At 39.3% G+C, this 15,224-nt stretch overlaps 1 protein-coding gene across 1 annotated transcript; it reads right to left on the reverse strand.

Annotated features, from left to right (window-relative positions):
• Positions 1-284: 284 nt before the first annotated feature.
• LOC111862263 (probable ATP-dependent RNA helicase pitchoune) lies at positions 285-14,985 on the reverse strand. Its single transcript, XM_023847511.2, has 11 exons — positions 14,782-14,985; positions 12,698-12,796; positions 12,331-12,471; positions 10,617-10,877; positions 10,217-10,366; positions 9,175-9,339; positions 6,615-6,755; positions 5,738-5,898; positions 4,427-4,750; positions 2,173-2,350; positions 285-954 (listed from the first exon to the last, which is right to left on the reverse strand). Exons 1-11 carry the CDS (start codon positions 14,876-14,878, stop codon positions 797-799), a joined length of 1,875 nt encoding a protein of 624 aa, XP_023703279.1. The 5' UTR covers positions 14,879-14,985; the 3' UTR covers positions 285-796.
• Between the last annotated feature and the right edge of the window lie 239 nt (positions 14,986-15,224).

A 15,224-nucleotide genomic window follows, 5' to 3' on the forward strand; every position in this document is an offset into this window, starting at 1 on the left:
AATGAAATTCAGGAAACTTTTAAAACGAAAACCAAGTGCCACAGACATTACTACTATCTCCCAAGGCAGGTCTCTATTTGTAATAGTTTGTCTTATGCTCCTCTCTCAACTGCACAGGCAAAGTAGCAGAAACCTGAGAAATGAAAGTTGGTATCTGGGAAGAATGTAAGAAATGGTTACGGCTCTTCCTTAACAATCAGCTAAAGACGCCAAGTAACCAGGATCAAATCAAAGTTGAGCTGATGTTATTACAGGAAGGATATGACTGAAATAAGTATAAAAACTAATACAGGAATAAATTTATTGACACAACAACCATTTGTGCTAGGACTGCTTAATACAATAACTCTTCCATAACATTCTCGCAACCTTCTAAATCACCTCAGCCAATAAGGCCTAACCCTTTACTTGAAGGAAACATTTATTTTCAGTATACTCAACTTCATTTTCATCACATCAGAAACTGTTCCCGACAAAATCCATATGAGGTAAACATGTTTCTCTTTTACATGAGTCACTGCTTCAGGAAAAATTGTTCCACGTTCATATTGTAGTGTTCTGGGTAATGATACCATCCAGCCTGGTAGAGAAGAACCTATGTTTCAGGGTAAAAGTGACTTGTACCCTGAAGATGGACACAGTATGTTCCAGAAAACATTTCAACCTGATGACCACTGTTGTTAAAATCTAAAATTTTACAATGATGGTGAGGTATAATTTTGGAAATACGAGTATTACATTCTCAACTGCACACATTGACAAAGGCAACTGGCATTAACAGTAACAAATTATGCCATCATCGAGAGAATTGTCGGGTGTCGCCTGGCTTCCTCTTTGGTTGGCGATACACTTTGTTCTTGTGCATCTTCTGCTTGCTGTTGAGAGTACTGAAGTAGCCATAGCCTCCACCAGCTTTCCTCTTGCGGGGTCGAGCACCCTTGCTGCTGTTCACCTCTGATTCATTGTTTAGGAAACCCCAAGAACACATTTTACAATATTTCATTGCAAAGACACTGCACATTCTTTGTCAACTGGTGGTTACTGAATACCAAACAAAAATGAAATCCATCTGACCAGTAATGTGGGTTTCAACAAAAACATTTCACAATTTGGTTCCTAGTGCTCATAGCATTATTCTCCTGAAGATATCACCAGTTTTATTTAGGAAGATGGTCTTCATAAATTACTGACAATCAGAATTGCTACAGTGATTTTCAAGAAAATCATCATTTTGTTTTTTGAGGTCCATCAGAAGGGCCCATTTTTTTAGCCAGAATGTTCATATTTACCAGACACTGACCTATGATGGGTAAACTCTTCAATACTGAATATGAATACAATCTGTTGAACCATTCAGGTGTGTGCATGCATGCATGCATACATACATACATACATAATGACAGACAACATTCTCAAAAACCACCTCTTCATATTCAAGAGGGCTCAAAACATGTAAATCCATCAAAATTTCAAGACCAGTCTCCTGCATAACCTCAGTACTTTCTCACATATGCTACATACATGAGAAAATGAAAGGAGATATACGTATCCCTTGATTTATGCAATGGTTGTTTTCCAAAAATAACTTGCATAAAGCAAAATCATGTGAATTGAACATAATTTTTCCCTTCTCCCCTTGCAATTCGTCTTTGCAAACCCACACAATAATCTATTTCCATTTCTTCCCGCCTCTCTCAATGGTACGCAAGCAGTTTGCATTAAGGCAAACACTATTACTTGAAACTGGACGAAATTAGCTGATCACATTAAAATGAAACTGCGATTTTCAATCTTGCATATAACAAGTACTTGAAGGTAGCATGTAATATGTTATTATGGGAAAACATGGACTGGTAAATCATATAACAAAAAGTCGACAACATACTAAATTTTCTGTTGCTGTGTTCATGTCAGTTACCACAACATCACAATATATCCATGCCTAAATCACACTTACATCTCCACTACTACCCAACAAAAATTTTCTAAGAGTTTCTTGTTATCCTGAACCTTCCAGATATACTGCTGTACCAGTAAAATGTGAAAAAAACTGAAGCTCCTCACTCTGCAGTCTCTCCCTTCCCTTGTGTTTCTGTGGCTGTGTAAATTCCATGAAGCAGAAAACCCAACCAGCCCTCTACCTTACCCATCTGATAGCATAACAAAGGATACGAAGATCAACAGCTGGTGGAACTTGGAAACCAAACGAAGCTGCCACTTTTGACAAGTCCAGTGTCTCCACATCAAATATCTGTTTCAGGTGATGAGAGTCATATGCTCTGACATATGCCTTGTATGCCTCCTTGGCAGACAGATTGAGGAAGTAGTTCTTACCGATTAGCTTCTCTAGCTGCAACACGGCAAAAAGGAAGTTCAGTTTCATACATTCTTAATCAGAGACACCTTAAATCCATCCAAATAGTATTTAACAATTCAGTTTCTACCTCACAAAAAAAACAGTGTCTAAGTTATAAGACCAATGAGTTAATGCTGTCAGGCAAATAATCCCTGTTTATTGAAAGAATGGTATTAAGCACATAGCTACACTGCCTGAACAAAATGCAGAGTATATAAATGTTAAATTGGATGATGCATACAGTTTAATTTAATTTCGCTTAGTGGGGGGTGGAGTCGAACCGGGTCCACTCGGCACAGCAGCCACTGATTCGCCTATTGTAGCCTGCCCTGGGTGATTATGATGATGGAGAATTTGGTGGAATGAAGATTGGCAGGGGGAACTGAAGTACTTGGAGAAAACCTGCTCCAGTGCCACTCTGTCCACCACAAATCCCACTTGACCAGACCCAGGATCGAACCCGGGCCGCCGCGGTAAGAAGCCAGCGACTAACCGCGTGAGCTATGGCACTGCCGACATGCATACAGTTACCACTATACTTACAATTAATGTAACACATGCATTTTAATTAACTTTCAATTTCAAAGCATAAATTGGAAAGACGTATAGAAAATTTCAGGAACTGGAGAACAGGCATAAGTATGCAGCATTACCAGTATAAGAACAGCCAAACAGAGGGCATGCTGAAGTTTGTGAAGGTTGTGATATTACACATCCTTATTCAGAAAATAGGTTTGGCAATTACAGGACTTAAATTATATTTGTCAACACTGGCTAGCTTTTATCTATAATTCACTTAGGAACTGGATAGAATGCATAGCCATTCTTGTTTTGCCATCCTAAGAACCGAGCAAGCAATGTGGATATATACACATTCCTTTCCATCCATAAAATACAAAAGATATCCGGAAAGTAAAGATACAAAGTCCAGAAAATAGTTGTAAAGCATTTTTAGAGGGATTCACTTGTAGCACTTCTACAACACATCTTTATTTACAGTCACCATGGATCGCAATGCACTTAGTGAGCCTGAGAATGAGTTTTCTTTATTCCAGTGTCGTAGAAATCTCCTGTCTGCTCTCTTAGCCATGGAGAACAGTTCTCGACACTTCTGGATATTGCTGATGAAGTTCATCGATGGTTCAATGTCTGTCAGCATGAATGATTTCATCAGTGACAATGGATGGCCTTCCACTCCTTATTTCATCATGAACATCACTGCTTCCCACTTCAAATTCACGACACCATTTTGCCATGTATTCCTGTTCATCACATCTTCGTCATAAACAGAAATGAGTTGGCAATGAATTTCAGCAGCAGTTTCTCCTTTCACGTGAAGAAATCGAACTACTGTGTGAACCTCGCACTTGAGGGAACTTTGAATTGACTTGGCCATTTTAAACACACACTGCAAGTGCAACATTGTGATGATTGTGGCTGGTGAACTCTGACCTGTCATACAGTTCCTATCTCACATGGCAGTACTGCAATTTCTGAAGAAAATATGTCCCCTGCAGTTTTACTGGACTTTTATCTTTACTTTCCGGATATCCCTCGTAGTTTGAATTTCATCATCTTTCCATAATGTACACAAGCAGTTTTATGTAACGTATGTAGGGCAGAAAATGTGAAAGATACTGTTGTCTTTCCTTATGACAGAAGACTGTGGTATTGTGATATTTTGTACTTCTAAGTTTAAAATAATCTGTCATGGTATTATCAAATTTCTTAAAAATGCTCCATATATAACACAACATTCTAAAAAATTCTTAAAAATGCTCTATAAATGACACAACCTCCTAAAAATTTCTGTTCTGATACATGCATCCAAATTTTGAAGCTAAAAAAATCTGGAGAGAAACATAGAAATTATGTGAGCAAACACTGTAAATAAAACAGAATATCAGTTTCTCATGGCAGCGAACATTAAGACTGCAATCTTTTAGCATATGATGCCAGTCAGTCTGGTAACCATCAACCAAACTACACAGTCTCATCTCAGAACACTCCAGTCTGAACTGTATGTAAAACTTTATTCACAACAAGTGGTGATCACTGTTATGCACTTACTTGTAATTGAATGTCAGCAATCTTGTTCCATGAGAATTCAAACTCATTAAGCGGAATACGTGCTTGTTTGAGATACCGCAAGAAGCCCAGTTCCTCAGGCCGTAAGATTAACAATGCATGGCCTTTACCCCCCTCGCCACGTGCAGTTCGTCCAACTCTGTGGATGTATTCCTTAGGGTCATCTGGTGGATCGTACTGCACAATCCAGTCAACAGCCGGTATGTCGAGCCCTCGCGCAGCCACATCTGTACACAGCAGGATTCCTGTCTCTGCATTACAGAACTGGAAGAATGTTGTCGTACGTTTTGTCTGCTTCTGCTTTCCCTGTTCACAGCAAAACACCTCATCATTTTCAAACCACAACAAAAACCATAATTTAAATACAAATGGCCATGATTTGCAATAATCTGGTATTACTTGAGGTTCACACAGCTGTATTTGCATACTGAATACAATTTTAAATACAATATACACAATATGGAATATTCTAAATTATTCATGCACAACTTTTAGGCATGTTTACAACTCATTGAAGTGCCAGTTGACTCTGCTCGATCCACCTGTTTATTTTAGAGATAAAACAAGTTGAGAACTGCTGGATGGATTTTCATGAAATTTGATAGTGAAGAACTTCATGAAAAACTGGTAAGTAACTTCAATTTTAACTTATATTGAACAATATTAATGACCACTTTACATGAAAACCTAAGTGCATTTCTGCATGTATTATGAGCATAAATTCCTAAATATTTATGGGGGTGAAAATATATCAAACAAAAACTGTAGAGAAATTAAACATATCTTATATTCAGTGACAGCACAGTCAGTACAGCAACTGGCTATGGGCTGGGCAACTGAGGGGCCAGAGTTTGGGTCCCTGTAGTCATGATTTTCTCTCCTCTAAGTTGTCCAGACTGCCTCTGGGGCCCACCCAGCCTCTTATTCAATGGATACTGGGGGATCTTTCCTTGGCGGTAAAGCAGCCAGGGCTTAAAGCTGCCCACTCACCTCCAACTAGTGCTGAGGTCAAGAAAATGTGGCTCTATACATCCACTCTCCCATAAGCCTTCACGGCGTAGTGCTTAATTAGTTAAGCATAGAGAGAGCTTTATCTTTTTTTTATCTATTATGTTTTCCACACATCTTAGAGATTTTGAGCCAACAGGTCATTATTACTAATTTCCACAGAAAATTTTGTTTTAACCACATTACTGTATCACTTAAATTTGTTTTGGTATACAATAGCAATGCTCAAACTGTGTGTCAGAGTAGCTGGTTCTTATGGGTACTTCATGGAGACAAATAACATACATGTATACTCATGACAGGCAGGTCAATGTAGTTGAGGAGTTCGTGGTGAAACTTGACAGAGAGACATGAGCTGAAGAATACCATCACCTTCTTCTTACGGTTCTTTTTGAGGAATGTGAACAGAAGCAGGAACCTTTTCTCTGATGGACACACCACATAGCCTGAAAACATAATACACAACAAAACTAGACAGTGTTGAAAAACACTCTACTCTCAATGTGATTTCCTCAGGACCTACTCCCAAGGGTTTTTAAATAAGACACACTGAAAAAGAATATATTCTTCCCAGACAAGCTGTACAATTTTATATGATAGCCTTCAAACTATTGGCATATAAAAAGTAACACTGTATCTGCTCATACCAAGCCTCAAACCCTTTTACTACATAAACCTAACACAGTTGCTGAGTGGCAGCAATTATGCTTTCTGGAAGTTCCCTGGGTCAAATCTTGACCTGGAGACTGGTTATCCTGACTGAGGATCTTTGTGGTTTTCCTCAGTCCCTTCAGATATATACTTGCATACTATCTCAAATTAGGCCATAACCATTTCCTTCCATATCCTTTCCAATACATTATTTATTAATTATTCTATCATTCAATACTATATATTCTAAACTAGCGACAGTGTCTTTAAATAACCAAACAAATAACCTATACCAATATCTTGCACTCATCAATATGGCAGCCACACGAATGAGTAAAGTGGTGATGTCGCCAGCACCATTCAATGCTGGATCTTAGAATGATGTATGGTGATAACAGATGTGTGAAAACACCATAACTTACACAGGAACAAGAATGCAGTGACCAAATGCTGCGACAAGAACAGTCAAGGATTCAAATAAGATAAATAATATTCATTTCAGCTAACAAACCTTGCTCCAGCCCCTCCACAGTTGCTTTGTCTGTTTCATCATCCACACCAACATAAATGGGTTCCTTCTTGAGTGCCAATCTGGTAAGAGCCTCTGTCTTCTGTGTGGTGGTAGCACTGAACAGCATGGTCTGGCGTCGCTCTGTCCAACATAAAGCACTTAAACTGACATTTGTGAGCCAAGTGGCATTAGGGCATAGTGGCATATCTCACAAATTCAGTTCTTCAAGTATGAGTAGCACTGAATGCAAGATTCTTCAATGCAACAAAGCCACAAAGCAGAAACTGCAACACTGACTAACTGAACACACTGTGTACAGCTGATAAAATTTAGTTTCCTACCTCCTGACTACTCAAAATGTTTTGGATCAGCATATTATACAAGATCTACCTGTGTACATGTACTGACATAAACTAGTGTCATTCTGTTGTGCCACCTACTTCACAATACAGTGCAGACTCAGAGGGGAAGACAGTGGCTATCCTCTGGAATGTGATGCCATGCAGCCTTGCCTGCTTTCAAACTCAATACAGTGAGAACCTAAAAATATCAACACTGAGATACATACAAGAGCCATGCGTCTGCTTTTCTTTTTAGCAATTCTTAGATTCACACAACTGTCCTAAGAGTAGAGCAACATATTTTCAATTTTTCATAAACACTGTAATACCAGTTAAAAAGGTTAAAACTGGAGGTAAAGTTGTTACTGTGCATCATACCATGAAGACAGGATTATGGTGGTACAGATCCACACATGCTCAACCTAGGCTCTACATAGAAGTGTCATCAGCTTCACATCCTGGCCACTTTACAACCAGGGAAGACTGCAACAGCACCCACCAGATAGGTCACAGAGCCTCTCAGGGCATGGTGGAGAGAAGAGAAATCTCTGCCCTTTCCAGGACCCAAGCCCTGATTTTTCAGTCATTCTGCTCCGAAGCTAATCACTACAGAGCCTCAAGCAAAGAGGAAGTGACAAAACAAATGTCATATATATATATATCCATTCATGTTAAATGGGTCACTTGTCACAACATGTCGCATCCTCAGGTCACAAGACAAACCTCCAGATATGGAGAGTACCTAAGAATGTACAAATAAGCAGAAGGACCAGCAAACAAGAAGCGGTCCTGTAGGCTGGGAACTGATCAGTAAGCTGATAACACCTTACTGTAAGGACTAGCGTATTATGGAATGTCATGAAGAGTCTTGGGCTCAAACAGGCTATTTCAAGTGTACGTGAGTCATGGTAGCGTAGTGGTTGAGGAGCTATGCTACAAGCCAGAAGGTTGCAGGTTCAAGTCCCGACGAGGTCATTGGATTTTTTTTTCAGTTGACCTAATCCTTCCAGCCACACTACCCCTACTCAGCCTCTAACAGAAATGAGTACCAGGAATTAATTTTTGTAAAGCGCGGCTGGCACGTAAGGCTGACAACCTTAAAACCATCTTTGAGCCGATTGTCTAGAAAATGTGGGAACATCAACATCTCACAACCCTATGGGCCTTCACAGCCTGGTACAGGGATAGCTTTACTTTACTTTTTTACTTTAACCTGAGTCATGGAAAATGGGCATGATATTTGGAACCTGAAATATCAGGAGTCTGCACAAATCAGGTTCAATCACTACAGCAGCAAGTGAATTAGCAAAGTAAAAGCTGAGTTCTCAGACCTGGTCTCTGAACTGCATATGAAGAGAAGTATGGCAAACAGAAGGATAGTGGTCGCAGATGAATGGCGGGATGGAGGGAAGGTAACTGCATCCGACAATCTTTATCTATGTTAGTTGATTCAACCAAATTCATCGTGCATCCTGCTGAGGGCAGCTAACTCTAAAATCATGCACGGTATAAGTTATATTTCAAAGAGCACCAAATTCTAATCCTCAGAAATACAGGGTGTTTCACGACTGTAGGGCATAATTGCAGGAGGTGATTTCCTAGGTCTTCGTGATCAAAAAAGTTCATATAAACATGTGTCCGATTTTGGACGGTTACGGAGTTAGACCATTTTTTCATTCCCGTACATGCCCTCATGTGAACTGCGTCTTGTCATCTGGCGGGTTGCTATTTTTAGCCAGCTACAGACAGAGCGTTCTCGTTATCTCGACACTTGAGAGGTACCTAAGGCGCGGTGGGTTGGTATGTCTGGCACGGTTCACAACCGAGTGGCAGCCTGTGTTGCGGCCGGCAGTGGCATTTTCGAAAATCAGCTTTAAGCACCAATAAATTCAAATTAAAGGTAATTTCACGAAGTTAACTTTACATTCATACTTTAAATGTATCATGTATTATGCTGGTTTATTATTTTGTTCCGTTTATTGTCAGTAATCGTTACCTTCTATTCTGAGTTTAAAACGGTCATAACTCCGTAACCGTCCAGTATCGGCCACATGTTTATATGAACTTTTTTGATCACAAAGACCTAGGAAATCACCTCCTGCAGTTATGCCCGAAAGTCGTGAAACACCCTGTATATAACTGAAGCTGGAAAGAAACTAAAATAAATTAAAAAGGGAATTTACTTCCTACATCTATATAATGTGTTCATAACAACTCACTGGGAAGGAGGTTAATGATCTGTTTCAGTTCCTCCTCAAAGCCAATGTCCAGTATTCGATCGGCCTCGTCGATAACCAAGCACTGTAAGTTCTTGAAAAGGAAGTCTGGTGTGTTCTGAAGATGGTCCAGCAGTCGACCAGGAGTGGCCACCAGCACATTGATACCTAATTTGGGAATTGCAAAGAGGATCTTGAAATGCATAAGATAAACACTAGATATAAATATTGTCATGTGTATGGGGTATGCTTGATGAAAAAATAACAGGTTCTAGATCGGAGGATTGGATTTATTAGCACTTAGGTCACAAATTCTCCTGATCACTCTTATTATAGCGCTATCACCGATTTACACACTTTCCATTCACCACTGCACATGCACCAGATTCTCTGTCTTCATTAGTCATCTCCTTGCAACGGATCTCAACACAGAAACTAGCACTTCAGATAACGACGAAGTAGTCTTCCTATTTCGTCTTCAATCGCTCTGGAACCTCGGAACTAAAAATTCTTCTTGACTCACTCCTCCAGCTTACAACTGACTTGTAACTGCCCTGAACTGAGCTTGCTTTTGCATTCACTTCTCTTATAAACACACTGCACAGACCCCATGAAAAACACCGTCTCTATTGTTCACAATGTCACCTCTTTCATAGTACAGTCCGATACATGGAAATGTGTTTACCAAACCAATGCCTACAAGCTGGTTGCATAACCCCGATGTTCCACCACTGCTCACCACGGATGACATAGAAAACACAACCTCATGTATTGCTGCATGTTGGATCATGTTTACAGAGCTGCTGCCTGGCAACGCTGTGATCAAATCTGTTGTACTATAATAATGTAGTGATGAAAATATATTTGTGAACATACATACAACAGCAATACTGTTTGTATTAAGACACTTTTAATACAGAGAATAAATAAAGAAACTAAAATGTTTAGATCTTAGTAACTGAAGATGTGTTTATGATCTATAAATATGCCTCAGCTAACATACTAATTGTGATTTTTTTTGACAGAAACACTGTGCTGTCCTTACCTTTGGACAGCTTCTGCATTTCTGTCTGCCTATTTGCCCCACCCATGATAAGCCCATATGTGTGATGATGGTATTTCATGAGCTCCTTCAGCACACCAAATGTCTGCATGGAGAGTTCTCTTGTGGGGGAGATGACAATACATCCTGTTCCTGTAACAAAATGAAGGTTCATGGATATGTCAGCAAGGATTCTTTTCATTTGCTGTATTATAAAGAAATGTTACATTCAAGTCATAAAGTTTTAAAACATTATATGACAATGTCAGAAGTGCCTAGTAAAGGCAGAAATATTTGTGTCATGACCCTAAAAATTAAAGATCTGTCAATGCTTAGATCTCTCTAGTCACCTTGCCTCTTGATTTTTACAAGACTTCAGCGGCAACATCATGTATAAACTCACCATTCCGAGGCATGAATTTCAGCTTGTAGATAAGTTCAACAGCAGGGATCAGGAAGGCCAGAGTCTTGCCAGAACCAGTTTTGGCGGATCCTACCAAATCTCGCCCTTCCAAGAGTGGAGGAATAGCCCGCGCCTGGATTTCAGTGAGAGTACTGAAGCCCATATCTGCCACTGCCTTCAGTGTGTTCTCACAGACCTTGTCAGCAAGAGAGGCAAATGTGGCACTGCTCAGAATGGACAGTGCAATTCCTGAGCCTGGAACTGAAGATAATTTGCTTTGCAGGTATGTCTAGCATTAGCCATAATGCAGTGACTTTGTGAAGGAAACAGAGAGAAATTTACAGGAATGGTTCCCACCAAAACCTACCTGCTCAGTGGGTTATTTCATTATGTGTATTTTGCATCCTGTTGTGTATCTCCATGCTATATATATCATAACATCATATATATATCATATTATATATATCATAACACAACTATAAACAAACAACTGAAGAAATGATTATTATCGGTGAAATCGGTATTTAATCAGTAAGCATACTTGCTTCATGTTCCGATCATATGCCGTCATCATCAGGCATTTAAAAATATTAAAACTGTTGTCAACACACATCATTGGACTGCTTATTACAGTGGATCCACTGTTACTAGTCTCATCTTATACAACCTATTCATCAGGTTATGACACGGTAAATTATATTGAATTGAATAATTAGTGTAGGTATGCCGTGTTTACTATTATTACAGTATGAACTAAAATTGGAAGTTAAATTTAATCTTTAGTTTACCTTGTATAGGGCTTTTAGTGTAAGGGAGTAGGGGGATTGGGGTAGGCCAGGTGGTGTGTTGAATTATTACAGTGTATAGGGTATGTATTTTGTGGGGCGCAGATGTTAGGTATGTGGTATATATGTGTATATTGTGGGAGCTGGGTACTGCAAATTCTAGATATATTCCATACCGCTGGCTTCATGTGGATTCGTGATTTTGTTGTGTCTGAAAAATGAATACATATATGTGCATCCTGTTGTATATTGCAAAGAAAAAAGTTCTTTTGTGTTACTACCTGTGTGTATGTATGTATCATATGTTGCCTATTTTCTTATCCTACAATAAAATGCTTTACTGTGGGTTTCTTGGATTGAAGTTGCTGTTTACAGCTATGTGTTTAACATGCATTGATTACTTTGTTGTTCTGTATGGAGGTGTTACAATGTGAGTTCCTTTTGAACTGATGCCGCTGTTCCTGGTATTCTGAAAGATGGATTTTTGAATAATGTCAAAACATGTAGTGAGTATGCTTAGTGAATAAATACTGATTACACTGATAATACTCATGTCTTCAGTAGTTTATTTATACTTGTGTTGTGATATATATAGCAGTGGGGGGTAACATCCTATAGTATTTAGGCTGGAGGGGGAACCCTGTTTGGTAACAACCAGTACCTTTTCTGCCAATGAGCATAATATTTCTGATATGTTAAAGATTATATGGTCCGTAATAAAATTTTTCTGGTGCTGATACTTATGATGATATGATGGTAAGTTTACCATATACACTGAACTGCTGGTGGGCCCAGAAATACCTTAATTGAAGATAAGGGAAAGACATGTTTCTGGTTTCAAATCTAAGATATTTGGCACGCAAGTCCAAAGCCTTATGCCTACACTTGCTGATCCCCACATGAAATATATTGCACATAAATACATTTACGTTTTTTTGCCAAGTCCTCTGAACTGACTGTAATATCTATTTGTGAGCTTGCTTCTCCTTCTTCTGTTGATTCATCATCATCATCTCCAGCAGATTGCTCTTCTCCGTTATCTCTCGTTCTGGCTTTCTTTATCTTTTTCCCTGCAAAACGACAACATCTTATTCCATCTGCCTTCATACATAACACATCTACAACAGATTATTTCCTCTGTACCCACAATACAAGGAAGTGACATCTAAACCGCCAATGGTCTTTGCTATGGTATTCAATGTCTAATTATCTTTCCATTCATTAGGCAAATGAAACAATTCTAACTACACTATGAGAAGCAACACAAAATAGAAAAAGCATTCAATGTCCACTCACCTTTCACAGAACTGTTACTGCTGACCAGATTTTGTTTCCTCTGATCATTGTTCACAACCTCTATTATGTCCTCTACTTTCTCACCAACCCTCGTATTTACTGTAACATTAATGGCTTATTATATTTAGAAATTACAAAACAAAGTTGTTGACCTCTGCAATAAGAAATATGCCCAATCCCACAATAAAAATGATGTGAGAACAGCAAATCGCAATTTACATACAATTGGAAAACACCTCTACTGAAAAATTACACATAAACACATTACTTAAAATTCTGTAAGATTACTGGAACTACATATCTGAGTGCAACTTAAATAGAGGCCAATAATGACTTCATTATCTGAATGTATGACCCTCTGACTTTGTGTTCCACTTCTTTGCCTTCTATGCGCAACTTCATCTAATATTCACTCATCTCCGTCTGTATATTACCACATGTTTTGCGCTAATTGGACAATGGATGAAGGACTCAGCTGTGTTTGGTTTACAGTTTTGTTGGTTTGTTGATGTTCGCAGATTCAGTGTGTAGCTGTTCTGAATGTTTTTGTAGGAGCAGAAGCTTCCCGCTTGGCTGTTGGCCAATGACCATGATGGCCAACAGCCAAACAGCAAGCTCGCACTCCTACAAAAACATTCAGAACAGCCACAACCTGAATCATACAAAAATCAACAAACCAACAAAACCATAACCAAATACATTCATGGCAACAGCGCTATAACCATATAATCTAAAATAATCTGAGGTATTACAAAAAGAAAAGCAGAACATGAGCATAGCAGAGCAGCAGTTTCCTTCATCACAACAACTTATACACCTGATGATGTCCAATAGACCAAAACATGTAGTAATATACAATAAAGAGAAGACAAGTGAATATTAAATGAAGTTGCCCACTGACAGCAGGAAGTGGAAAACAAAGTCGGATCTGCACAGTGCAACAGGATGCCACAATATAATACTGTTTCCATTGAAATTTTCATACATTCATAATATTACGAATGTATGAACTTTGCGATCACTCATCCAAGGAATCGTACTGTCTGCATAAGAAAGATTACAAAAATGAAGAAGAGGCCAGGGCCCAACAAAAGGCTGTAGAGCCACTGATGAATAGATGGATGAAAGAATGAATGAACTTTGCAAATGAAAACAACATTAATGGGAAAAGAGAAAGTGAATGTTAGAGACTTAGTGATGTACAAAACATTTATTTAGAGAAAAATAAAAATCTATAAACTGCATATTCCGACTACAGCAACAAACACTTGGTTACGTATACATGCATTTCTTACATACCATCATGTAAGCCTTGCCAGCTTCCATAGAATAACGTTTGCATTCAAAGACACAGTTTGACAATCAAGCATTAAAAATTATTGTGTACTGGGCAAAAACTGCAATTTAACATTATGCACCATGTATAATCACACCTCTGTTAACAAGCAACAATCCCAAAGTACAATATATTCATTCATAAATGGCTTTACTGCCCTTTATTGGGCCCTAGCCTCAGTTTCATAATCCTATACACTCGGTGGGAGCCAGGATGGTGTAGTCGGTAGAGCAACTGGGTACAGGTTGGTTGACCGAGGGGTCGGAGTTCAAGTCCTGGTAGGGTCAAGAATTTTCTCGTCTCCACGTTGTCCAGACAGACTCTGGGGTCCACCCAACCTCCTAGTCAATGGGTACAGGGGCCTCTCTCCCCGAGGGTAAAGCGGCCGGGGCGTGAACCTGACCATTAACCTCCTACTGGTGTAGAGATCAAGAAAATGTGGATCTATACATCTACTCCCCCATACGTCTTCATGGCGTAGTATTTAATTAGTTAAGCACAGGAGACAACTTTACCTTATACACAGTCGATTGGACTCCTTGGACGGGGAATCAGCCCGTCGCAAGGCCGCTACCTACAAACAGGACAGCTAGAAACAAAAATTAATGCAGACATTCATGCCTCAAATGGGAATCGAACCCCTGACCCCAGGATTCGAGCGGGCGAAGACAATTCATGTCTTTGACCGCGCGACTATGAAGTAAGATATATGAATTGTACAATTCTAATTAAGGTTATGTTCACCCACATGTCTGTTCAGTTTGGGTCTTTTCCTTAAGGAATTTCAGTTTCTTGTGCTCTCTCTTCTTCAGTTTCCGTAGCAGTATCTTCTCCGGTACAGACATGGTTCTTATTAAATTAGGTATCTTCCTACACCTTAGAACGAAGACCACAGCAAAAACTGCATCTATACCACATACTCACACCCCAGAATGGCGACATGGCCGCGGTGACGTCACGTGGCATTACTGCTGCCATCTCTACGCAGACGTACCTTGACTAAATTAGAAATGGACACCAGCACAGACAGCATGATCAATACAATAGAGTACTACCATACCATCCTATGCGTCCTTCCCTCCGAGCCCTTTGGAACCAAAGTTCATATGAATAGCAATACATAATTTTGCAGCCACATCTCTTGTGCTGCAGAGGTTCTTACTCTGTTGTGTTTTTTTCTTTTTCTGAACT

The sequence above is a fragment of the Cryptotermes secundus genome, unplaced genomic scaffold (assembly GCF_002891405.2).
Source record: "Cryptotermes secundus unplaced genomic scaffold, Csec_1.0 scaffold559, whole genome shotgun sequence".
Taxonomy (NCBI): Eukaryota; Metazoa; Arthropoda; class Insecta; order Blattodea; family Kalotermitidae; genus Cryptotermes; species Cryptotermes secundus.

Bases quoted from the DNA above. Each gene is read 5' to 3' on its own strand.
- LOC111862263 (XM_023847511.2), bottom strand. From the start codon at position 14,878: ATGTCTGTACCGGAGAAGATACTGCTACGGAAACTGAAGAAGAGAGAG. The intron at 12,797-14,781 runs GTGGGTGAACAT...TTAATGTTACAG, and splicing joins GACCCAAACTGAACAGACAT to TAAATACGAGGGTTGGTGAG. The intron at 12,472-12,697 runs GTGAGTGGACAT...GTCGTTTTGCAG, and splicing joins CAGTAACAGTTCTGTGAAAG to GGAAAAAGATAAAGAAAGCC.